Here is a 25576-nt window from a genome sequence, read left to right on the forward strand (position 1 = left end):
TGCAGCATGTGTCAGAATGCCCTTTTCAAGGCTGAGTGTTACTCCCTTGTGTGTATGTACCCCATTTTGCTTACACTGATCCATGGCTGGATGAGAATCTGCACTTTCAACAAATTCATCGCAGGCAATTCTGATGACGCTGAAATTGAGGACCTGTGCTCTAGTCCGACCCCATTATTTTAAAAATGGGAAATCTGGGGCTTGGAGAAGGATCAGGACTTGCCCCAGTCACTAGCAGGGCTGGAACTAGTTCCCTCTCATGCCACGGTCTCTGCTAGCAGCTCTTTGGCCTAAATAACTTGATGTCTCCTCTCACCATTCCCCATCTTCCCTCCCCGCATCCTCCTCTCCTCCCTCCCAGCGGGCTCTACTGCGAGCACCCCCCGCCCATGGTCCTGCTACAGACAAGCCCCTGCGACCAGTACGAGTGCCAGAACGGGGCCCAGTGCATCGTGGTGCAGCAGGAGCCCACCTGCCGCTGCCCCCCGGGCTTCGCCGGCCCAAGGTGCGAGAAGCTCATCACCGTCAACTTCGTGGGCAAGGACTCCTACGTGGAACTGGCCTCCGCCAAGGTCCGGCCCCAGGCCAACATCTCCCTGCAGGTGCGCCCCACCCACCCAGCCCTTGGAAGGACCCTAACATGCCCCCAAGCTCTGATTGTTCCGAGAACAGCTGGGATGGCCCAGATTGCAGCAGTCCTGCCCCCTTCCCTACACATCATAAGGGACAACACTCAGCTTGGGGGGACTGGGACCAGCTCTGTCCAGAGGGTTCTATAGACAGCTCCTGACCAGCTCTCACTGCAAAGAGCAGCCCCCACTCCAGCCTCATTCATTCTTTTCTCTAGGAAATATTCATTCAACTATTACATGCCAGACACTGTGCACTGGGGATTCAATGGTGGACAAGACAGGCGAAGCCCCTTGCTCAGGGCAGGATGACAAGAAAAGGGACCATGACAACCCTGGGTGTTGTGGGAGCTCATGGGCGGGGCAGTGATCCCAGCCTGCTGGGAAGAATCAAGGAAGGCTCCCCAGAGGCAATGAGAACTAAGCTGAGATCTGAAGGATGAGAAGGAGTTTGCCTGGAGAAGGGCGGAAGGCTGAGGGGCTGATGGTGCAGGATGAAGCGGGGTGGTGCATTCGAGCCTCAGAGATCAGCATGTGCAAAGGCCCAGAGGCACAAGGGAGCAGGGCATTTTTCAGGGAACAGGAAACCCTTCAGTATGAACCCGATTCTTTTCCAACTAACTTTTGTCGAGTTCCTTACCTATGGACCTGACTAGTTCTTCCAGACTACATTTCTGGGTGACCTCAATGCTGTTGGGGGGCAGAGGGAGAAGGGAAGGGGTATGATAAAGAGCAGGCCCCTGCCTGTAGGCTCGGTGGGCAGGGGGGACCCCAGAGACACAGCTAGGGGGTGCAGGCCAGTTAGTGGCTCTGCCACATAGCATTAGCTAAGGCCCTTTCTTCCTTCTGGTTATGGCCACACTAGCCCAGGTTTAAGCCTATGGAGAAAATATTCATTCAACAAAGATCCACTGGGCATCCACCCCTGCCAGGTACCATTCGAGGCACTGGGGCTGCAGAGATGTATGAAAGTTCACGTGGCCCCACCTCGCAGAGCCTACAGTCCAGCAGGCAGGCCTCTGAGATGGGGGTTGACCCCAGGTGCACACAAGAAAGAAGCTCTGGTTGCCATCACTGCCCTCGGCCCTGGTCCCCTCATCGCCGTCCTGCCTTCCTCCCTCAGTCCCAGACACCCAGGGACGCAAGTGTTACATCCCAATAACCAGAGTAGCACCCAGTGCCCCGGACAGCCCAGTGTCCTATCAGACCCCCTGCTCACCGTCAGCTTCATGGGCAAGGACTCCTATAGGGACCTGGCCCCTGCCAAGGTCTGGCCCCAGGCCAACATCAGCTGCTCCTGGGCTAGGCAGTGGGAGCCAGGGGGCTGGTCAGAGAGCCCCACCCCTGGTGCCCTGTGCCTGGCAAACAGACGCCCTCTGGGCAGCAGCTTTGAAACCAGTGCTTCTCAGCCTGGCAACACTTTAGAATCTCCTGGGGCACTTCGTATCTTTGCCTGGGTCTGGCCTCTAGAGATCTGTTTGCAAGTGGTTTGAGGTGAAGCCCAGACACTGTGTTTTAAAAAAATTCCCTAGGTGACACTTAACACAGCGCCTGGTTCATAGTAAACACAGAATTAAGTAGTAACGGGTAGTATTTTGTTTATAACTGTTATTATACTTTATACAGAGAGACCAAGGCCCCAAGAGGCTAGATCAGAGCTCAGGGCTCCAGGCATTTTTATATATGTGTATACACACACACACACACACACACACATACACATACACGTACATAAAAACATAGCAGCACATAAACGGGACTCCAAAAATACTTGTTGAATTGCTCAGTCAGCATTTGCTGGAGCATTAAGTAGAGGCCTTCCTTATGGAAATGAACAGACTAGATGAAGGAGGAAATAAGGAAATGAATTCAGATCCAGGGCTCGTTCAGAAGAGGCCGCCTGGAAGAGGGCTCTGTGCGGCGGGGACGGGAGAGGTGGGGACTCAGGGGAGCCCTAACCCTCATGACTCCCTCCAGGTGGCCACGGACAAGGACAACGGCATCCTTCTCTACAAGGGAGACAATGACCCCCTGGCACTGGAGCTGTACCAGGGCCATGTGAGGCTCGTCTACGACAGCCTGAGCTCCCCGCCGACCACGGTGTACAGGTGAGGACCAAAGTCCCGCCCCCATTGCACAAGCCCCCTCGCATCTTCGCGCCTGCTTCCAGCACTAGGAGAAGATGCCAGGACGGCTTTGGTGCTGCATCTCCCTGCCCCCGACACACACTTTCGGCTGGCACAGAGTGGCGGGTGGGAGCAAGAGAGGCGGTCTCGGAGGAAGAGGCAGGAGTGGAAGGGAGGAAGGCAGGCCCCATGGGGAGGTGACACCTCATTACCATAAGATACACGGCCAGCTGGCTACGGGGCTGGAGCCTGTGCGCCAATGGGGATGAGGCTGCTTAACGAGATGCCCTTTTCAAAACGTCATCCTAATCTTGTATTAGTTGAAGAAAGAAAACTGGGGAGATGAGCATGGAACTCAAGGGGAAGAAATTCCAGAGCACAGAGGGAGCAGGACTCCTCAAGTGACTTTCAAACTGTTCTAAAGGACAGTTTTTCCTAAACTTCAGTCTTTCCAACCATCACCCTGATTTTTACATTATCAGTATGTCAGCTGGGCTGTTACCTAACACGCTACCTTACGTCGGCTTTAAATCTGTTCACTTTTTAAATTTAGCTTCAGCTTGAGTAATGTCATCTGTGAAATCACAGCTCTGCTAGTTCAACATGTTAGAACTTTTTCCTACTTCTCAGTAAAATGAATTCTAAACTATTAACATTTTAAAATGATTTTAGTGATAAATATTTTTATAATACTTATAAAAGTAGCTCCTCAAGTGAGAACTGCTTGTCTGTGTTACACTTAAAATCACATAGAACCTCCCGTGGAAGGAGAGCCATTACTTGGGGAAAACATAGGATGTGAGAGAGATCCACATCCAGAGGCCAGCCCCTCCCCTCTGGAAGCGAGAGCACATTTGATCAGGGTGAGTGCAGGGCAGCCTTTTCCCCCAATAACTAAATCCCTTCTTTAATCAAAACTTTACATGGAACTCCATCATATTAAACGCATAGTAGCAAAGCTGCCCTGCAGAGCTGGGGGGAGCAAAGTTTCCTCCTTCACACAAACTCTCACGAAGGCCCCCAATACGCCTCCAACAAACCCAGTTGAAAACCATTGGTGCACACCAGTGGTTCTCGAGGTGAAGCCCCAGAGCAGCAGCGGCAACAGCAGCCAGGAACTTGTTAGAAAAATGCACATCTTCCGATGAGCTCTGAAGCTCTGGGGTCGGGCCCAGCCACCAGTTTTAAGGAGACTCTAGGTGAGTCTGAGAAGTGCTAGCTAACCCACGAAAGCTTCCTGGAGAAGGAGCCAGGTGCAAGGGGTCTGGAAGAATTTGTGTGGGCCGGCAGGCTGGGAGAACAGCAGCGACACGCCTGAGGGACAATGAAAAGGCAGCGGCCCCAGCAGAAGGTTCACGACAGAGGGTGGCTGGAGGGAAGACCAGCCAGGTTAGGACAGCAGGTACCATGGATGTCCCGGGAGCCTCAGAGTTCCCTGGAACCAGGGCCTCCTAACATTTCTGTTCCTGGGGCTGCTGGTCATGGGTGAAGTGCAGGGAAGAGAGAGCCAGGGGCAGGGCCAGGGCCAGGGCAGCCCTCCATAAAGCCTGGGGCGTCAGACACATCTGGGCTTGGCCAAGCTACTCCACCTCTTGCCTCCGTGTTCTCCCCGGTGTGCTGTGCATGACAGCACCACGTCCCTCCAGGGGTGTTCCTGGGGGCTGAGGGTTGAGAAAGCACCTGGCAAGTGGAGCCTGTATGTGGGCAGGTGAAGGACAGAAGGTGACAGCCAGACTCTGGAGCAGCTGGGCTCTGTCCAGAGCCTGGGGACCTTCCCACGCTGATGTTGGCTGTTGGTTTGGTAGAGAGGTGTGTTGTTGGTAGGAATGTTGGGACGCTCTGCTGTTGTCTTAATCGGGGTGGGAGGAATGAATCAGGAACCTGGAGAATTGCCATCTCCAGCCCTTGTCAGGGAGTCAGGTGAGAGTTAGCCGGTGGCCCTGGGGAGACCCTCGGCCCCTTCTCTTACCCATGGGAGGAACCAAGTAAAGGCTGTTCCTGCCAGGATCCTCATGCCAAGCCTGGTGACAGATATTTAGTGCCCTTCAGCCCCAAATCCTAAAGGGCCCAAGTCTCTGAGAGTCTCATATTAAAAATGGTTTTGCGGAACTTCCCTGGTGGGCCAGTGGTTAAGATTCCGAGCTTCCGGTGCAGGGGGCGGGTTTGATCCCTGATCAGGGAACTAAGACACCACATGCCATGCAGCGCAGACAAAAAAAAAATGGTTTTACATCCAAATACTTTTCTCTAGGCAGCCCTGCTTTTGCCCCAACACTGCACGCTTTCACTCACCTCAGAAACGTCTCTCAGGCATTGTTACTGAATCAGGGCCAGGTGCTTGCTGCTCAAAAATCAACACTCGAGAGAGGCAAATGTTGGTAGAAAGGAAAGTTGCTTTTAATCCGAATGCTGGCAATCTGGGGAGATGGTGGACTCAGTGTCCCCCCAAAACCACATCTGAAGATTCCGCTTGGCCGTGAAAGTTTTCAAAGGGAAAAACAGAAGCAGTCTCAGGTAATCATTGAGACGGTGTGTGTGTGGGGGGGGTGGTCACAGTCATCACCATCTCCTACTGTGTACAGGCTTGTCGACTTCTTGTGATTTTTCTTTAGATGCTATCTTGCTTACACAGTTTGTGAGATTACTGAAGGGGGAAGCTAGGGAAGAGATCTGGTCATCTGTTAATTACTTATTCATTTCTACTTCTTTGATCTATGGAAAGAACCAACAGATTAGGCAAAGTATTATGCCATCAAAAGATGTGAAAGGTGTGCTAGGGATGGAGATGAGTAGAGCATGGGGGTGCAAGTTTAAGGTTAGTGACAAGACAAAGGGGGCCTCCTGCGAGAGTTCTTTCCTGCCAGAAGCTGCTTACAGCACCTCGTGTGGGTCCTGGGCTGGGTGTAGGAGCCACAGCGTTCAGGAAAACACAATCCAGGGAGGAAGGCAGACATGTAAATAAGCAACTGTTGCCTAAGCAGGATAAAATAGGTCTCACAGGAGATGCCAGTGCATGCCGTGGGCACAGTGAAGAAGCAGCAGATGGCTGGTTCTGCTTAGAGGACCAGGAAAGGCTCCCTGGAGGAAGAGGTGATGTTTAAGCTGAGATGTGAGCTATGGCTCATGAGCATTTCCGCAGGCTCTGGGGAAGGGGAGACTCCATCGGCATGCGAGGAAGCCATGCCGGGGTTAACAGAGGGCACAGGCCCAGCTGACCAGCAGCTGGTGGGACCAGGAGGCCATCCCAGCCTCAACATGAGATCTCCTCCTCCGTCACAGCAGCGAGCTCTGGCCTCCAAAGCCTCAGAGCCAGGGAGGCAAACCAAGGCTGATCTACTCAGGGGAGGTGGCAGCCTGCAGACTTCTGCCCACTGCGGCCCCCAGCAGGGATGTACAGACCTGGAGCAGCTGGGTTCCGTGCCCTCCTTCCTGGGGGTGCCCAGCGGGAGTCACAGGTGGTGAGGTTCTCTTCCAGGCCCGAGGGAAATACACAAAAACCCACCCAAGCCCTACCTGCCCCAGAATGGGGACAGACTGCACTGTTCCTCACTTCCAAGATTTGTCTGAGGAGCAAACTGCCCTGCCTCCAAGGCCCAAGGGGCTGAGTGAGCTGGCAGACTTGGGGGAAATGAGGCCCAGTAGGGAGCGGTGGGGACTGTGGTAGCCTGGAGGGTATGGCTCTAGCAGCTGCAGCTGTGTGGGAAAGAGGATTCTCAAAAGAAGCTAGAAATTCAGGGTTTCTGTGTAAAATGCTTCAGGGTGTAAATGTTGGCCATTTTAAAACACCCCAGGAGACCTCTCTTTGGCAAGCAGTGCATATGCTCCCTTTGTCTTAATTACCACAAACCCATCCATTGCCAGGTCTTTTTCTTATCGGCAAGCCCTGGACATGCGTCATCGCTCCTGTTTTAGAGATGAGAAACTTGATGCTCAGATGCATCCTTGGCACAGAGGCCAGGAAGTGGCAGAGCTGCGATTTAGATCCAGGCCAGGCTCCCACCAGAACCCGCTCTCCCACATGCTGGGGCATGAAAGGCGGGGCCTAGAGAGGGAGTATGGCCCTCCTCCGATGGTCCAGGAGTCCGGGGTTGCTGCGGCGCCGGCCGAGGTCTCAGGCTGCTGCCTGACCTGAATCCTGGGAACTCTTTGTGAGGCTCTGTCGCCATCTAGTGGTCACACCTCAGCATCCAGGTGAGCACGCCTAGTGCATGGAGGAATGACCATTCATCCCACGGTGGTGTGGGGTCCTATGCCTTGGGAGCTTGTATTTGAGTCCTGCTTCTACCAGCCCCACTTTAAGACTTCAGACTAGACATAGTCTCTGAGCCTTAGGTCTCATTTCTAAAATGGAGAAAAAATGGTACATCCCACTTGGGGCTGTTAGGGTTAAATGAGAGAATGCAAGTACCCAGCCTAGTTCAGCTTTCAACACACGTCTCCTCCCCGGGCCCCCAACAATTGTCATTAAAAGCAGAAGAGAACTCTATGGGCCACTCTTGGCCAACATATGTTCTCATGCCAGTCCCAGACAGGGGCCGCCCAGCCTGGCCCTGGCACCGCCAAAGCTTCCCACTTCCCACTCGATGCTGGTTCATCGAGCTTAGAGAATAACAATGAAGACTGTCAGAGCCCCTCTCTCCCTTGAAGTATCCCTGATACTTCCCTGAGTATCTTTCCAGGAGACTAATTCCTGGGCCTTGGAACCACAGTAGGATCATCTCTTTTAAGAGTTCAGAGCAGGTTGGTTTTGAGTTTGTTTTCCTTTTCCCAATGTTTTTCTCTGTTGTAGCAGCAAAGCCATTTTTCCCATCCATACTTCAAAGGCCCAGATTTAAAATAAATCAATAAATAAAAGTAGAAAAAAAATAAAAATAAAAAAAATAAAAGTAGAAATGGAACCACTGTGATTTGCAAGGTGGTGGTAAGAAATCAGAACCTTCATCACTGCCCACACTAAACCTCCAGGGACCCCCTTTGAAAACCACCAGCTTTAGGCATTATTTCCAGGAGACCCTGGTTAGGATACGCCAGGAAGAAGGTGACCTATTAACCCACAAGCACCTACTGGCACAGACAAGGTTATGGGAAGTTTCCATTTGGAATCAATCCTTTAATTTTTTTAATTGCGATATAGTTGATGCGTAACATTATATTGGTTTCAGGTGTACAACGATTCGATATTTGTGTATATGGTGAAATGATCACCACAGTAAGTCTAGTTAACATCCATCAGCATATATAGTTATATATTTTTTTCTTGTGATGAGAACTTGTAAGATCTACCATCTTAGCAACTTTCAAATATAGAATATTATTAACTGTAGTCACCATGCTGTATATAACACCCCCAGGACTTATTTGTCTTATAGCTGGAAGTTTGTACCTTTTGACCCACTTCACCCATTTCGCCTACCCCCCCACCCCTGGCAACAACCAGTCTTTCCTCTGAATCTACAAGCTCAGGTTTTTTCATTTTGTTTTGTTTTACAATAGATTCCACATACAAGTTAGGTCATATAGTATTTGCTTTTCTCTCTCTGACTTATTTACTTAGCATAATGCCCTCAAGGTCCATTCATGTTGTCACAAATGGTAAGATCTGCTTCTTTTTCATGGCTGAATAGTATCCCATTGTACATACATATATACCACATTTTCTTTATCCATTCTTCCATTGATGGACACTTAGGTTGCTTCCATGTCTTGGCTATTATAAGTAATGTTACAATGGACATGGAGGTGCAGATATTTAGTGGGTGTTTTTGCTTCCTTCAGATAAATACCCAGAAGTGGATCTGCTGGATCATATGGTAGTTTTAAGTTTTTGAGGAACCTTTATACTGTTTTCCATAGTGGCTGCACCAACTTACATTCCCTCTAATAGTGCACAAGAGTTCCCTTTTCTCCACATCCTCATGAACACTTGTTATCTCTTCTCCTTTTAATAGTAGCCATTCTAACAGGTGTGAGGTGACATCTCATTGTGATTGTGATGTACACTTCCCTGACACTTAGTGATGCTGAGCACATTTTGGACATCTCTATGAATTCTTTGGGAAAATGTTTATTCAAATCTTCTGCCCATTTTTTAGTTTGTTTGGGTTTTTGCTGTTGCGATGTATGAGTTCTTTATATATTTTGGATATTAATCCCTTATCAGATATATGATTTGCAGATACTTTCTCCCATTTACTAGGTTACCTTTTCATTTTGTTGATGATTTCCTTTGCTGCCCAGAAGGTTTTCAGTGTGGTGTAGTCCCACTTATTTTGTTTTTTGTGCTTTTTGGTGTCAAATCCAAAAAATCATCACCAAGACAATGTCAAGGAGCGTACCACCTATGTTTTCTTCTAGGAGTTTTATGGTTTCAGGTCTTATGTTCAAGTCCTTAATCCATTTTGAGTTAATTTTTGTAGATAGTGTAAGATAGTGGTACCGTTTCGTACTTTTGTATGTGGCTGCCCACTTTTCTCAGCACCATTTGTTGAAGAGAGACTGTCCTTTCTGCTTTTTATATTCTTGGCTACTTTGTTGTAAATTAATTGACCACATATGCATGAGTTTATTTCTGCACTCTCTAGTCAGTTCCATTGATCTATGTGTCGGTTTTTATGCCAGTATCACACTATTTTGATTACTATAGTTTTGTAATATATATAGTTTGAAATCAGGGAGAGTGATTCCTCCAGCTTTTTCTTTCTCAAGATTGCTTTGGCTAGTCAGTCTTTTATGGTTTCATACAAATTTTAGGATTGTTCTATTCCTGTGAAAAATGCCACTGGACTTTTGATAGGGATTGCACTTAATTTGTAGACTGCTTTGGGTAGTATGAACATTTTAACACTACTGATTCTTCCAATCCATGAGCACTGAACATCTTTCCATTTATTTTTGTCTCCTTCACTTTCTTTCATCAATGTCTTAACAGTTTTAATTGTACAGGTTTTATACCTCCTCAGTTAATTTTTTCTAAGTATTTTATTCTTTTTGATGTGATTGTAAATGGGATTGTTTTCTTAATTTCTCTTTCTGATAGTTCACTATTAGTGTATAGAAATCCAACTGATTTTTTTTTTGCTTTTCTTAATTGAAGTATTGTTGATTTACAGTGTTGTGTTAGTTTCCGGTGTACAGCAAAGTGATTCAGTTATGTGTGTGTATATGTGTGTGTGTCTGTGTGTGTGTATATAAATATATATATATTCTTTTTCAGATTCTTTTCCCAGATAGGTTATTATAAAATATTAAGTATAGTTCCGTGTGCTATACAGTAGATCATTGTTATTTATCTATTTTATATATAGTAGTGTGTATATTTTACTCCCAAATTCCTAATTTATCCCTCCCCTGCACCTTTCCCCTTTGGTAACCATAAGTTTGTTTTCTATGCCTGTGAGTCTGTTTCTGTTTTGTAAATAAGTTCATTTCTGTCATTTTTTTTAGATTCCACATATAAATGATAGCATGATATTTGTCTTTCCCTGTCTGATGTACTTCACTTACAGTGATAATCTCCAGGTCCATCCATATTGCTGCAATTGGGATTATTTCATTCTTTTTTATGGCTGAGTAGTATTCCATTGTATATATGTACCACATCTTTATCCATTCATCTGCTGATGGACATTTAGGTTGCTTCCATGTCTTGGCTATTGTGAATAGCACTGCAATGAACACTGGGGCTGCAGTGAACATGTATCTTTTTGAGTTATGGTTTTCACCGGATATATACCCTGGAGTGGGATTGCAGGATCATATGGCAGTCCTAATTTTAGTTTTTTAAGGAAACTCCAAACTGTTCTCCATAGTGGCTGTACCAAGTTACGTACCCACCAACAGTATAGAAGGGTTCCCTTTTCTCCACACCCTCTCCAGTATTTATTAGTTGTGGACTTTTCGATGATGGCCATTCTGACTGGTGTGAGGTGATACTTCATCAGAGTTTTGATTTGCATTTCTCTAATAATTAGCAACGTTGAACATCTTTTCATGTGCCTTTTGGCCATCTGTATGTCTTCTTTGGAGAAATGTCTATTTAGATCCTCTGCCCATTCTTCGGTTGGGTTATTTGTATTTTTGATATTGAACTGTATGAGCTGTTTGTGTATTTTTGAGATTAATCCCTTGTCAGTTGCATCGTATGCAAATATTTTCTCCCATTCTGTGGGTTGTCTTTTTATTTTGTTTATGGTTTCCTTTGCTGTGCAAAAGCTTTTAAGTTTAATTAGGTCTCATTTGTTTATTTTTGGGTTTATTTTCATTACTCTAGGAGACTGCTCCAAAAAGATATTGCTGCTATTTATGTCAAAGAGTGTCCTGCCTATGTTTTCCTCTAGGAGTTTTATAGTATCCAGTCTTACATTTCAGTCTTTAATCTGTTTTGAGTTTATTTTTGGGTATGGTGCTAGAGAATGTTCTAATTTCATTTTTTTTTACAAGTGGCTCGTTTTCCCAGCACCACTTACTTAAGAGACTGTCTTTTCTCCACTGTATATTCTTGCCTCCTTTCTTGTAGATGAATTGACCATAGGTACGTGGGTTTATCTCTGAGCTTTCTATCATGTTCCACTGATCTATAAGTCTGTCTTTGTGCCAGTAGAGTACTGTTTTGATGACTGTAGCTTTGTAGTATAGTCTGAAGTCAGGGAGCCTGATTGCTCCAGTTCCATTTTTCTTTCTCAAGGTTGTTTTGCTATTCAGGAGCTTTTGTGTTTCCATACAAATTTTTAAATTTTTTGTTCTAGTTCTGTGAAAAATGCCATTGGTAATTTGATAGGAATTGCACTGAATCTGTAGATTGCTTTGGGTAGTATAGTCATTTTCACAAAGTTGATTCTTCCAATCCAAGAACATGGTATATCTCTCCATCTGTTTGTGTCATCTTTGATTTCTTCCATCAGCATCTTATAGTTTTTGGAGTACAGGTCTTTTGTCTCCTTAGGTAGGTTTATTCCTAGTTATTTTATTCTTTTTAATGTGATGGTAAATGGGATTGTTCCCTTAATTTCTCTCTCTGATCTTTTGTTTTTACTGTATAGAAATGCCACAGACTTCTGTGTATTAATTTTGTATCCTGCAACTTTACTGAATTCACTGATGAACTCTAGTAGATTTCTGGTAGCATCTTTAGGGTTCTCTATGTATAGTATCATGTCATCTGTAAACAGTGACAGTTTTACTTCTTTTCCAATTTGGATCCCTTTTATTTCTTTTTCTTCTCTGATTGCTGTGGCTATCTATGTTGAATAAAATTGCTGAAAGGGGCTTCCCTGGAGGTCCAGTGGTTAGCATGCCACACTTCCACTGCAGGGGACATGGGTTCAATCCCTGGTCAGGGAACTAAGATCCCACATGTCATGCTACGTGGCCAAAAAAAAAAAAAAACAAAAAGAAAGAGAAGAAAAAAAGTGGTGAGAGGGGACATCCTTGTCTTGTTCCTGATCTTAGAAGAAATGCTTTCAGCCTTTCACCATTGAGTCTGATGTTAGCTGTGGGTTTGTCACGTAGGGCCTTTATTATGTTGAGGCCCCTATAGTTTCCCTCTATGCCTACTTTCTAGAGAGTTTTTATCATAAATAGGTGTTAAATTTTTTTCAGAAGCTTTCTCTGTATCTTCTGAGATGATCACATGGTTTTTATTCTTCAGTTTGTTAATGTGGTGTATCACACTGATCGATTTGCAGATACTGAAAACTCCCTGCACCCCTGGGATAAATGCCACTTGATCATGGTGGGATTTATCCCACCATGTATCATGGTGTATGATACTTTCAGTGTATTGTTGGATTCAGTTTGCTAGTATTTTGTTGAGGATTTTTGCATCTATGTTCATCAATGATATTGGTCTGTAATTTTCTTTTTTTGTGGTATATTTGTCTGGTTTTGGTATCAGGGTGATGGTGGCCTCATAGAATGAGGTTGGAAGTGTTCTTTCCTCTGCAATATTTTGTAATAGTTTCAGAAGGATAGGTGTTAACTCGTCTCTAAATGTTTTGTAGGATTTGCCTGTGAAACCGTCTCGACTTGTGCTTTTGTTTGTTGGGGGCTTTTTAATCACAGATTCAATTTCAGTACTTGTAATTGGTCTGTTCATATTTTCTATATCTTCCAGGTTCAATCTTGGGAGATTGTACCTTTCTAAGAACTTCTACATTTCTTCCAGGTTGTCCATTTTATTGGCATATAGTTGCCTGCAGTAGTCTCTTACAGTGCTTTGTATTTTCGTCGTGTCAGTTGTAACTTCTTTTTCATTTTTGGTTTTTTTTAATATAAATTTATTTATTTTTGGCTGTGTTGGGTCTTCATTGCTGCGCATGAGCTTTCTCTAGTTGTGGTGAGTGGCAGCTACTCTTCGTTGCAGCACATGGGCTTCTCACTGCAGTGTCTTCTCTTGTTGCAGAGCATGGGCTCTAGGCGCACAGGCTTCAATAGTTGTGGCAGGCAGGCTCAGTAGTTGTGGCGCACAGGTTTAGTTGCTCCGTGACATGTGGGATCTTCCTGGACCCGGGATCAAACTCATATCCCCTTCATTGGCAGGTGGATTCTTTTTTTTTTTAATTTATTTATTTTTGGCTGCAATGGGTCTTCGTTGTTGTCTATGGGCTTTCTCTAGTTGCAGTGAGCGGGGGGCTACTCTTCGTTGTGGTGCGTGGGCTTCTCACTGCAGTAGCTTCTCTTGTTGCAGAGCACAGGCTCTAGGCACATGGGCTGCAGTAGTTGTGGCACGTGGGCTCAGTAGTTGTGGCTTGTGGGCTCTAGAGCTCAGGCTCAGTAGTTGTGGTGCACAGGTTTAGTTGCTCCACGGCATGTGGGATCTTCCCGGACCAGGGCTCGAACCCATATGCCTTGTATTGGCAGGTGGATTCTTAACCACTGTGCAACCAGGGAAGCCTGGCATGCGGATTCTTAACCACTGCGCCACCTGGGAAGCCCCCATTTCTGAGTTTATTGATTTGGGCCCTCTCCCTTTTTTTCTTGATGAGTCTTGCTAAAGGTTTATCAATTTTGTTTTTCTTTTCAAAGAACCAGCTTTTAGTTTCATTGATCTTTTCTATTGTTTTCTTATTGTCTGTTTCATTTATTTCTCCTCTGATCTTTATGATTTCTTTCCTTCTACTAACTTTGGTTTTGTTTGTTCTTTCTCTAGTTGCTTTAGGTGTAAGGTTAGGTTGTTTGAGATATTTCTTGTTTCCTGAGGTAAATCTGTATCGCTATAAACTTCCCTCTTAGAACTGCATTCCATAGGTTTGTTGCATTCCATAGGTTTGGGATCATCGTGCTTTTCTTTTCTGTTGTCTCTAGGTATTTTTTTATTTCTTCAGTGATCCATTCTTTTTTGTGTTTAATAGATCTTTATTGGAGTATAATTGCTTCACAATACTGTATTAGTTTCTGTTGTACACCAAAGTGAAACAGCTATATGCATAAATATGTACCCATATCCCCTCCCTCTTGAGTCTCCCTCTCATCCTCCCTTTCCCACCCCTCTAGGTGGTCACAAAGCACCGAGCTGACCTCCCTGTGCTATGCTGCTGCTTCCCACTAGTTAACTATTTTACATTCGGTAGTGTATATATGTTGATGCTACTCTCACTTCCCCCTCCCACCCATTTCCTCAAGTCCATTCTCTATGTCTACATCTTTATTCCTGCCCTGCAACTAGGTTCATCAGTACTTTTTTTTTTTTAGATTCCATATATATGCATTAGCATACAGTATTTTTCTCTTTCTGACTTACTTCACTCTGTATGACAGACTCTAGGTCCATCCACCTCACTACAAATAACTCAATTTTGTTACTTTTTAAGGCTGAATAATATTCCATTATATATATGTGCCACATCTTCTTTATCCATTCATCTGACAATGGACATTTAGGTTGGCTACATGTCCTGACTATTGTAAACAGTGCTGCAATGAACATTGTGGTACATGACTCTTTTTGAATTATGGTTTTCTCAGGGTATATGCCCAGCAGTGGGATTACTGGGTCCTATCGTAGTTCTATTTTTAGTTTTTTAAGGAACCCCTCTGTACTGTATTCCATAGTGGTTGTATCAATTTATATTCCCACCAACAGTGCAGGAGTGTGCCCTTTTCACCACACCCTTTCCAGAATTTATTGTTTGTAGATTTTTTGAAAATGGCCATTCTGACCAGTGTGAGGTGATACCTCATTGTAGTTTTGATTTGTATTTCTCTAATAACTAGTGATGTTGAACATCTATTCATGTGCCTCTTGGCCATCTGTATGTCTTCCTTGGTGAAATGTCTCTTTAGGTCTTCTGCCCATTTTTTAACTGGATTGTTTGTTTTTTTTGAAATTGAGCTCCATGAGTTGTTTGTATATTTTGGAGATTAATCCTTTATCTGTTGTTTCATTTGCAAATATTTTCTCCCATTCTGAGAGTTGTCTTTTTGTCTTCCTTATGGTTTCCTTTGCTGTGCAAAGCTTTTAAGTTTAATTAAGTCACATTTTTTTGTTTGTTTTTATTTCCATTACTCTGGAAGGTGGGTCAAAAAAGATCTTGCTGTGGTTTATGTCAAAGTGTATTCTTCCTATGTTTCCCTCTAAGAGTTTTATAGTGTCTGGTCTTACATTTAGGTCTTTAATCCATTTTGAGTTTATTTTTGCGTATGATGTTAGGGAGTGTTCTAGTTTCATTCTTTTACATGTTGCTGTCCAGTTTTCCCAGCACCACTTACAGAAGAGGTTGTCTTTTCTCCATTGTATGTTCTTGCCTCCTTTGTCATAAATTAGTTGACCATATGTACGTGGGTTTATCTCTGGGCATTCTATCCTGTACCATTGATCTATATTTCTGATTTTGTGCCAGTACCACACTGTCTTGATTACTGTAGCTTTGTGGTATAGTTTGAAGTCGGGGAGCCTGATTCCTCCAACTCTGTTTTTCTTTCTCAGGATTGCTTTGGCTATGTGGGGTCTGTTGTGTTTCCATACGAATTGTAAAATTTTTTGTTCTAATTCTGTGAAGAGTGTCATTGGTAGTTTGATAGAGATTGCATTGAATCTGTAGATTGCTTTGGGTAGTATAGCCATTTTCACAGTACTGCTTCTTCCAATCCAAGAACACGGTATATTTCTCCATCTGTTTATGTCACCTTTGATTTCTTTCATCAGTGTTTTATAGTTTTCTGAGTACAAGTCTTTCACCTCCTTAGGCAGGTTTATTCTTAGGTATTTTATTCTTTTTGTTGCGATGGTAAATGAGAGTGTTTCCTTAATTTCTCTTTCTGATTTTTCGTTGTTGGTGTATAGGAATGCCAGAGATTTCTGTGCATTAGTTTTATATCCTGCAGCTTTACCAAATTCACTGATTAGCCGTAGTAGTTTTCTGGCGGCATCTTTAGGATTCTCTATGATAGTATCATGTCATTTGCAAACACTGAGAGTTTTACTTCTTCTTTTCCAATTGTATTCCTTTTATTTCATTTTCTTCTCTGATTGCCATGGCTAGGACTTCCAAAACTATGTTGAATAAGAGTGGTGAGAGGGGATATCCTTGTCTTGTTCCTGATCTTAGAGGAAAATGCTTTCAGTTTTTCACCATTGAGTATGATGCTTGCTGTGGGTTTGTCATATATGACCTTTATTATGTTGAGTGGGTTCCCTCTATGCCCGCTTTCTAGAGGGTTTTTTTTTTATCATAAATGGGTGTTGAATTTTGTCAAAAGCTTTTTCTGCATCTATTGAGATGATCATATGGTTTTTCTTCTTCAATTTGTTAATATTGTGTATCACATTGATTGATTTGCGTATATTGAAGAATCCTTGCATCCCTGGGATAAATCCCACTTGATCATGGTGTATGATCCTTTTAATGTGTTGTTGGATTCTGTTTTCTAGTATTTTGTTAAGGATTTTTGCATCTCTGTTCATCAGTGATATTGGTCTATACTTTTCTTTTTTCGTGATACCTTTTTCTGGCTTTGGTATCACGGTGATGGTGGCTTCATAGGATGAATTTGGAAGTGTTTCAACCTCTGCAGTTTTTTGGAAGAGTTTGAGAAGGATCGGTGTTAGCTCTTCTCTAAATGTTTGATAGAATTCGCCTGTGAAGCCATCTGGCCTGAGACGTTTGTTTGTTGGAAGATTTTTAATTATGGTTTCAATTTCATTACTTGTGATATGTCTGTTTATATTTTCTAATTCTTCCTGGTTCAGTCTTGGAAAATTGTACCTTTCCAAGAATTTGTCCATTTCTTCGTGGTTGTCCATTTTATTGGCATATAGTTGTTTGTAGTAGTCTCTTATAGTCCTTTGTATTTCTGCAGTGTCAGTTGTGATTTCTCCTTTTTCATTTCTAATTTTATTGATTTGCATCCTCTCCCTTTTTTTCTTGATGAGTCTGGCTAAGGGTTTATCAATTTTCTTTATCTTCTCATACAACCAGCTTTTAGTTTTGCTGATCTTCGCTATTGTTTTCTTTGTTTCTATTTCATTTATTTCTGCTCTGACCCTTATGATTTCTTTCCTTCTACTGACTCTGGGTTTTCTTTGTTGTTCTTTCTCTAGTTGTTTTATGTGTAGGGTTAGATTGTTTGAGATGTTTCTTGTTTCTTGAGGTGAGATTGAATTGCTATAAACTTCCCTCTTAGAACTGCTTTTGCTGCATGCGATAGGTTTTGGGTTGTCATGTTTTCATTGTCATTTGTTTCTATGTATTTTTTTATTCCTTCTTTGATTTCTTCAGTGATCTCTTGGTTATTTAGTAGTGCACTGTTTAGCCTCCATGTATTTGTGTTTTCCACAGTTTTTTTTTCCTGTAATTGATTTCCAATCTCATAGCATTGTGGTCAGAAAAGATGCTTGAAACAATTTCAATTTTCTTAAATTTTCTGAGGCTTGATCTGTGACTCAAGATGTGATCTATCCTGGAGAATGTTCCGTGTGCACTTGAGAAGAAAGTGTATTCTGCCACTTTTGGGTGGAATGTTCTATAAATATCAATTACACCTATCTGGTCTGTTGTGTCACTCAGAGCTTGTGTTTCCTTATTAATTTTCTGTCCGGATGATCTGTCCATTGGTGTGAGGTGTTAACGTCCCCCACTATAATTGTGTTTCTGTTGATTTCCCCTTTTATAGCTCTTAGCATTTGCCTTATGTATTGAGGTGCTCCTATGTTGGGTGCATAAACACTTATAATTGTTATTTCTTCTTGGATTGATCCTTTGATCATTGTGTAGCATCCCTCATTATCTCTTGTAAGAGTCTTTAAAGTCTATTTTATCTGATACAAGTATTGCTACTCCAGGTTTCTTTTGATTACCATTTGCATGGAATATCTTTTTCCATCCCTTCACTTTCAATCTGTATGTGTCCCTAGGTCTGAAGTGGGTCTCTTGTAGACAGCATATACATGGGTCTTGTTTTTGTATCCATTCAGCCAGTCCGTGTCTTTAGGTTAAGGCATTTAATCCATTCACATTCAAGGTTATTATTGATGTGTATGTTCCTATTACCATTTTCTTAATTGTTTGGGGTTTGTTTTTGTGGGTCTTTTTCTTCTCTTGTGTTTCCTGCCTAGAGGAGTTTCTTTAGCATTTGTTGTAAAGCTGGTTTGGTGGTGCTGAATTCTTTTAGCTTTTGCTTGTCTGAAAAGCTTTTGATTTTTCCATCAAATCTGAATGAGATCCTGGCTGGGTAGAGTAATCTTGGTTGTAGGTTTTTCTTTTTCATCACTTTAAGTATATCCTGCCACTCCCTTCTGGCCTGCAGAGTTTCTGCTGAAAAATCAGCTGATAACCTTATGGGGATTCCTTTGTATGTTATTTTTTGTTTTTCCCTTGCTGCTTTTCATATTTTTTCTTTGAACTTAATTTTTGTTAGTTTGATTAATGCGTGTCTTGGTGTGTTTTCCCTAGGGTTTATCCTGTATGGGACTCTCTGTGCTTCTTGGACTTAGGTGACTATTTCCTTTCCCATGTTAGGGAAGTTTTCAACTATAATCTCTTCAAATATTTTCTCAGACCCTTTCTTTTTCTCTTCTTCTGGGACCCCTGTATTCAAATGTTGGTACGTTTAGTGTTGTCCCAGAAGTCTCTGAGACTGTCTTCAATTCTTTTCATTCTTTTTTCTTTATTCTGCTCCTTGGCAGTTATTTCCCCCATTCTGTCCTCCAGCTCACTTATTAGTTCTTCTGCCTGTGTTTCCTGAGTGATTTTCTGTCTGGATCATCTGTCCATTGGTGTAAGAGGGGTAATGCAACTGATTTTTATATATTAATTTTGTATCTAGCAACTTTACTTAATTTGTTAGTTCCAACAGTTTTTTAGTGGAAACTTTAGGTTTTTCTATATATAACATCATGTCATCTGCAAATAGTGACAGTTCTACTTCTTACTTTCCAATGTGTATGCCTTTTTTTTTTTTCTTTCCTAATTGCTCAGGCTGGGACTTCCAATACTTTGTTGAATATAAATGGCAAGAGTGGGCATCCTTGTCTTGTTTCTGATTTTAAAAGAAAAGCTTTCAGTTTTCACCACTGAATATAATGTTAGGTGTGGGCTTGTTATATATGGCCTTTATTTGGTTGAGTTTGCTCTATGCCTATATTGTTAAGAGTTTTCATCATAAATGGATATTGAATTTTGTCAAATGATTTTTCTGCATTTATTGAGATGATCACATGATTTTGATCCTTCATTTTGTTAAGTTGGTGTATCACACTGATTGAATTTGTGATTTTGAGCCACTCTTGCATCCCTGGAATACACCCCACTTAATCAAGGTATATGACCTTTTTAATGTATTATTGAATTAGGTTTGCTAATATTTTATTAAGAATTTTTGCATCTATGTTCTTCAGGGATATTGGCCTGTAATTTTCTTTTCTTGTGGCATTCTTGTCTGGTTTTAGTATCAAGATGATGCTGACCTTGTAAAATGAATTTCGAAGTGTTCCTTCCTATTTTTTGTTAAGAGTTTGAGAAGGATTGTTATTAAGCCTTCTTTAAATGTTTCGTACAATTCACCAGTGAGCCCATCCAGTCCTAGACTTCTGTTTGTTGGGAGGTTTTTGACAGCTGATTCCATACCCTTAGAGGCATACCTCGTTTTACTGCACCTTGCTATATTATGCTTCACAGATACTGTATTATTTACAAACTGAAAGTTTGTGGCAACTCTGTGTCAAGTCTGTTGGTGCCATTTTCCCAGCAGCATTTGCTCACTTCATGTCTGTGTGTCATGTTTTGATAATTCTCATAATATTTCAACCTTTTTCACTATTACAGTATTTATTATGGTGATCTGTGATCAGTGATCTTTGATGTTATTATTGCAAAAAGATTATGCCTCCCTGAAGGCTCAGGTGACAGTCAGCATTTTTTAGCAATAATGTATTTTGAAGTTAAGGTATGTACATTGTTTTTTAGACAAAATGCTATTGCACCCTTAATAGAGTACACTGTAGTATAAACATAACTTTTATGTGCACTGGGAAACCAGAAAATTCATGTGACTTGCTTCATCAGGTGGTCTGGAACTGAACCCACAGTATCTCCAAGGTATGCGTGTATATCTATGGAGATAAATAAGATAGATGAAATGAATTATAAAGCAAATGGGACTCACTGGAGAATCTATAGGTGTAACAGGTAATAGGAGTTCTCTGTACTGTTTTTATTTTTGTGATTTATGTTGTTTGAAATTATTTCCAAATAAAAAACAAAACAAAATGCAAGGAATACTAGTCAAGTTCACAGCCCAGTGCAGGCTGTGGAAGGCACTCAGCAAACCCTCTGTCTCTCCCGCTTCTCTCCTGCTCAGCGTGGAGACCGTGAATGACGGGCAGTTTCACAGTGTGGAGCTGGTGACGCTAAACCAGACCCTGAACCTGGTGGTGGACAAAGGAGCCCCCAAAAGCCTGGGAAAGCTCCAGAAGCAGCCAACAGTGAGCATCAACAGCCCCCTCTACCTTGGAGGTAAAGCCCCATCCCCTCCCACCCCAAACACCTCCACCTCCCCCCTGTGCTCAGGCACCCACCCCCAGGCCAACTGGTGGGGCTCGCTGCTCTCATCTCAGCACCCACTGCCAAAGCTAATCAAGGAAGGCTTCCTGGAGGAAGTGACAACCAAGCTGCTCCCTGAAGTGTGAATAGTTAGCCAGATCATGGGGAGGAGATGAGGAAAGGAAAGAGAGCAGGGTTCCTTCTGAGAAACTACAGGTTTTTTAGGGAGGATGGTAGAAGGTGAAGATGGAATGGGGAGGGAGGAGATGGAGACAGGGGCCAGCCCCTTCAGATACGGGGGCTTCCCTCTGCTCTGCCACCCGCTCAGATGCTGTGAGTCTCAGCTGATATATGTAGAGGAGTAGGTTTGCTATTACGGTCATTCAAAGGCCAAAGAGAGAAGGGGCTACCAGTCTGGCAGAGCAGGGGCCTGAAACCCAGCCTTGGGCCAGTAGTTCTCAAAGGGTTATGTGCAAAAAAAATAAAAAGTAAAAAAAAGGCATCAGAGCAGCTTGTTCAACATGGAGATTCCCAAGACTTCTCCCAAGGAGTCCACCTCTGAGGGCTGGAATGCGGGCAAGCAGGGTGGGCAGGGGAGTGTCTTCAGGTTGCTGTCCTGGCGTCCCTCCCGCAGGCATCCCCACCTCCACGGGCCTCTCGGCCTTGCGCCAGGGCGTGGACCGGCCGCTGGGCGGCTTCCACGGCTGCATCCACGAGGTGCGCATCAACAACGAGCTGCAGGACTTCAAGGCCCTCCCGCCGCAGGCCCTGGGCGTCTCGCCAGGCTGCAAGTCCTGCAGCGTGTGCAGGCACGGCCTGTGCCGTGCCGTGGAGAAGGACAGCGTGGTGTGCGAGTGCCACCCAGGCTGGACCGGCCTGCTGTGCGACCAGGAGGCCCGCGACCCCTGCCTCGGCCACAGGTCGGTGTCCCTCCCCTTCTGCCCCGCCCAGGAAGTGGGCACTGATGGAAGCTGGAGGGACTGCAGTCAGACTGTAGACAGGGGCTGCTTAGAAGGTCAGGGGCTTCACACATCCAAACAGCAGGTCTTGCTCAGAGGCGACATCCGCGTGCCAGAGCCTAGCTGAAAAACACTTGTCAAGTGGCCTTCAGAAGTCGAAAGGGGCACCCGTGTGCATGCACCTTGGCAAGTGGGTGCATTTCGGCCCGACTCGACTCCCCACTCATTGGTACCCTATGAGGGCACCAGGGGTGTATAACCACGCACAGCCAAATCATTTCGTGGCTCTGGCATTCATCGTGCATCAAAATACTTACTGAGGGCCTACTGTGTGTCAGGGCTTGTGCTAAAAATAGGAGACCCAGCATCCTCAGTGTTCAGAAATCTGAATCAGCCAAAGATAACACCAGAGCCATGTCTAGTAATTTGCTTGGCTGAACAAGCTGGGACATGATATTGTGGATCAGGAGTGAAGGATAGCTATAAAGGGGTTGAGTTTCCTGGGTAGCTCTGGAGTGTGTGAGTGAGTGTGTGTATGTGTGTGTGTGTGTGTGTGTGTATGCGTTTGACTCTGTAACGAATATGTCTGCAATGACCCCTGCCTCTGAATGTCATCCCAGTACAGAGAATGCTGCAGCACAATTAAGAATCCAGGCTTTGGCATCAGTTTCTCCATCTATGAGATGTGGATAAGACTATCTACTGCACAGGACAGCAGAGGAGAGGGGATTGTAGAAAATAAGACTGATGCTAGGTGTGAAGCACTTACCCCAATGCCTGGCACAGAGCACGTGGTAGCTGGTGGTGGTGGTAGAGATAGTAGTAATCATGTCATCAGTTAAGATGGCAGAACAATTAAACTGTGTGGAGACTGCGTGGGTTCTGATGTCCGTGTGTAAAACAGCCAGCCTCATCAAGCTCACAGCTGTCAGTGTCATTGGGGGATGCTCACAGCCTCCAGCTGACTGATGCTCAGCCACTGGGCTGGTGGAGGGTGGACCATGGGATGGAGAAGGCCTGAGGTCCCACAGCTCCGTGTCCCCTGGTCTGGGCTGGGGTGGACAAAGGAAGCCTCCAGCTGCACTGACTGCCTGGTTCCCCTCTCATCCTCGCCTTTGCCCCCAGCTGCAACCAGGGGAGATGCGTGGCAACTGGGACCTCATATGTGTGCAAGTGTGCCGAGGGCTACAGAGGGGCTTTGTGTGACCACAAGAATGACTCTGCCAACGCCTGCTCAGCCTTCAAGTGTCACCACGGGCAATGCCACATCTCGGATCAAGGGGAGCCCTACTGCCTGTGCCAGCCCGGCTTTAGTGGGGAACACTGTGAACAAGGTGGGTCCACTGTGCCCGGGGTGGAGGGATGGTGCCCGGGAAGGATGTGGGGGTCAGACTTGGACACCACATTCAGATGGCCTAAGTTCCAGTTCTGGCTGAGCCACTTAGAGGCTGCATGACCTTCATTAAGTTACTTTCTGAGCCTCAAATTCCTTCATGTTGAATATGAGGGGGGTGGGCAACACTATAACTTCCTGTATCAGTTATCCATTGCTGCATAACAAATTAGCCCCAACACATAGCAGTTCAAAACCACACTAAACATGCTCCATCCCACACGGTTCCGGTGGGTCAAGCATTCAGAAACAGCTTAGCTGGATAGTTCCAGTTGGGGCCTCTGGAGGTTGCAAACCGCCAGGACTGTGTGAGCAGTCTTGTTCTTTCTCTCCTCTCCTAATTGCCGGCCCTGGAGCTGCCAGAGTGGCCCTCTGACCAGCACCACTGACTCACCTGGGAGCTTATTAGAAATGCAGACGCTGAGGCCCAGCCCAGACCTTTTGAATCTGAACCTGCATTTTTTTGTTGTTGTTGTTTTTTGTTTTTTGGGGTTTTTTTGCGGTACGCGGGCCTCTCACTGTTGTGGCCTCTCCCGTTGCGGAGCACAGGCTCCGGACGCACAGGCTCAGCGGCCATGGCTCACAGGCCTAGCCACTCTGCGGCATGTGGGATCCTCCCAGACTGGGGCACGAACCCGTGTCCCCTGCATCGGCAGGCGGATTCTCAACCACTGCGCCACCAGGGAAGCCCCGAACCTGCATTTTAACAAGAGCCCTCGATGGTTCTCAATCACATTAACATTTCAGATGTTGCTCTGCAGTCTCCTCCCAAACCTCATGCCATTACTGGGTCAACCAAAGACAGTTCCTTCGTCTGATCCCATTTCAAAAACATCAAATCACTTACCTCTCTTAGTGACCCCTTTAGTGTATTAATTTGGAGGTAAGTGCAAAAAAGGAAAATTGAAATTAAATTATATTCCAGCTGAAATGGTTCTGTCTCACCGTGGAGGTTTTTCTCCTGTATGGAAACTGAGAAGTCTTCATCTTCCTTCCTGCCACCAGAATCCTGGGCAGGCCACCTCCTGTCACTAGAGGGCTCTTTCACATTTTATACCTTGTTGAAATACCACTCTTAACCGATTTTGTTAAATAATGTATTCTGAAGTAATTTCAGATCTACCAGAAAAATTGCCAGAACAATATAAACAGCGTTCCCATTCCAACTGGACAGCCCAACTGTTAACATGCTGCCGAGTGTGCATTCTCCCTGCCCTGCACATCACACACACCTATTATCATTAGTCTTCTTTTGATCCTGTTAACAATCACATAATTTTAAAAACCTATATCAAGCGTAACAAAATTCACATTACATCACATTAACCACCTAAAGCTTTAAACTGCATAAAGCCCTTTTGCATTCACCATCCCTGTGATGCTCATAACAGCCCATGAAAAAGCAGGAAGAACCAGGACATGTGTCGCCATTTTCCAGACAAGGAAACTGAGGCTCAGGGGTGACAAGGCTCAGGGATCCAAGGCTGTGTGGCCGAGGATCCTAGTCCTGAATCCATTAGTCTCTCTCAGTGCCTTGCTCCAGATGCTTTCCCAATGTACTGAGGACAGTAGTGGGGTCAAGGTGAAGAGTTGGGTCAGGGACCAGAGGATTAAGCAGATCCAGGGGTCCCCTCCCCTCCCCTCATTTCTAAACTTGTGGAAAAGCTCGCACACGCATGCACACACACACACACACACACACATACACCCCAGCCCCCAGTCTCTTTGGCTCACTGACTACTGTTCCTCTTTCAGATCTCAACTCCAGCATCACTTTCCAGGGACAATCCCTGGCCCCTGGGCTAGTCAGGCTCTTTTTGCCATGTAGTTTGTATAAACACATCCCATTTCTTCGTAGCATGCACCTCAGTTTATCATTGCAAATGTATTTATTTAAATGACACTGTAATTAGTGTCTAGACTCTACACCAGCGGAGACAGGCTACTGAGAGTGGTGGGGACTGGGGCAAACTGGAGACCTCCTGCCCGGTCTAAAGCCCGCGGCTTCAGCCCGTCATTGCCACGCAGGGATGCAGACTCAGCTTTGCCAGAGCCCCTGGTTTTCAAAGAAACCAGAGAGCCCAATGTTTAGATGCAATCTCCTGGCATTGTGGTTTTTTTCTTTTTTTTAATGTTGGCATTTAATTTGGTTTCTAAGCATCTGTGGCACAAGCAACATAGGTCTGGGATGGGATTTAGCCCTCAGTTCCCCCAATCTGCCACGTCTAGTTTGATCTTTCTTTAAGTTCCTTAAAGGAAGGGACCGAGCCTGCTCTTGTCACCCTGCTATCCTCGGGGCTTAGTTTTAAACCTAGTATAGAGGCTGGCATGGAGAGGCACTTAGTATTTGTGGAAGAGTGAGATGGGTCATGGGAGGGCGGGCAGGGAGACGGATGGATGAGTGAATGAGTAAGTACGCACGGGCTTCGGCCCACGAGTGTCTCAGAGCAGCCTACCCTGGACAGCCACCTCCAGCCCCAATGCCCTGCCCTTA

The 25576-nt window shown here is 44.7% G+C and overlaps 1 protein-coding gene across 1 annotated transcript in view; it reads left to right on the forward strand.

Moving 5' to 3' along the window:
* Positions 1 to 25576, forward strand: part of SLIT3 (slit guidance ligand 3) — a 621296-nt gene that overhangs the window by 595211 nt on the left and 509 nt on the right. The window contains exons 31-35 of the mRNA XM_060094956.1: positions 362 to 602; positions 2607 to 2737; positions 20549 to 20703; positions 21365 to 21650; positions 22815 to 23023. Of these exons, the coding sequence (XP_059950939.1) occupies positions 362 to 602; positions 2607 to 2737; positions 20549 to 20703; positions 21365 to 21650; positions 22815 to 23023 (1022 nt within the window). The remainder of the gene's footprint in view (positions 1 to 361; positions 603 to 2606; positions 2738 to 20548; positions 20704 to 21364; positions 21651 to 22814; positions 23024 to 25576) is intronic.

Source organism: Mesoplodon densirostris, chromosome 3 (assembly GCF_025265405.1).
Source record: "Mesoplodon densirostris isolate mMesDen1 chromosome 3, mMesDen1 primary haplotype, whole genome shotgun sequence".
Lineage (NCBI taxonomy): Eukaryota > Metazoa > Chordata > Mammalia > Artiodactyla > Ziphiidae > Mesoplodon > Mesoplodon densirostris.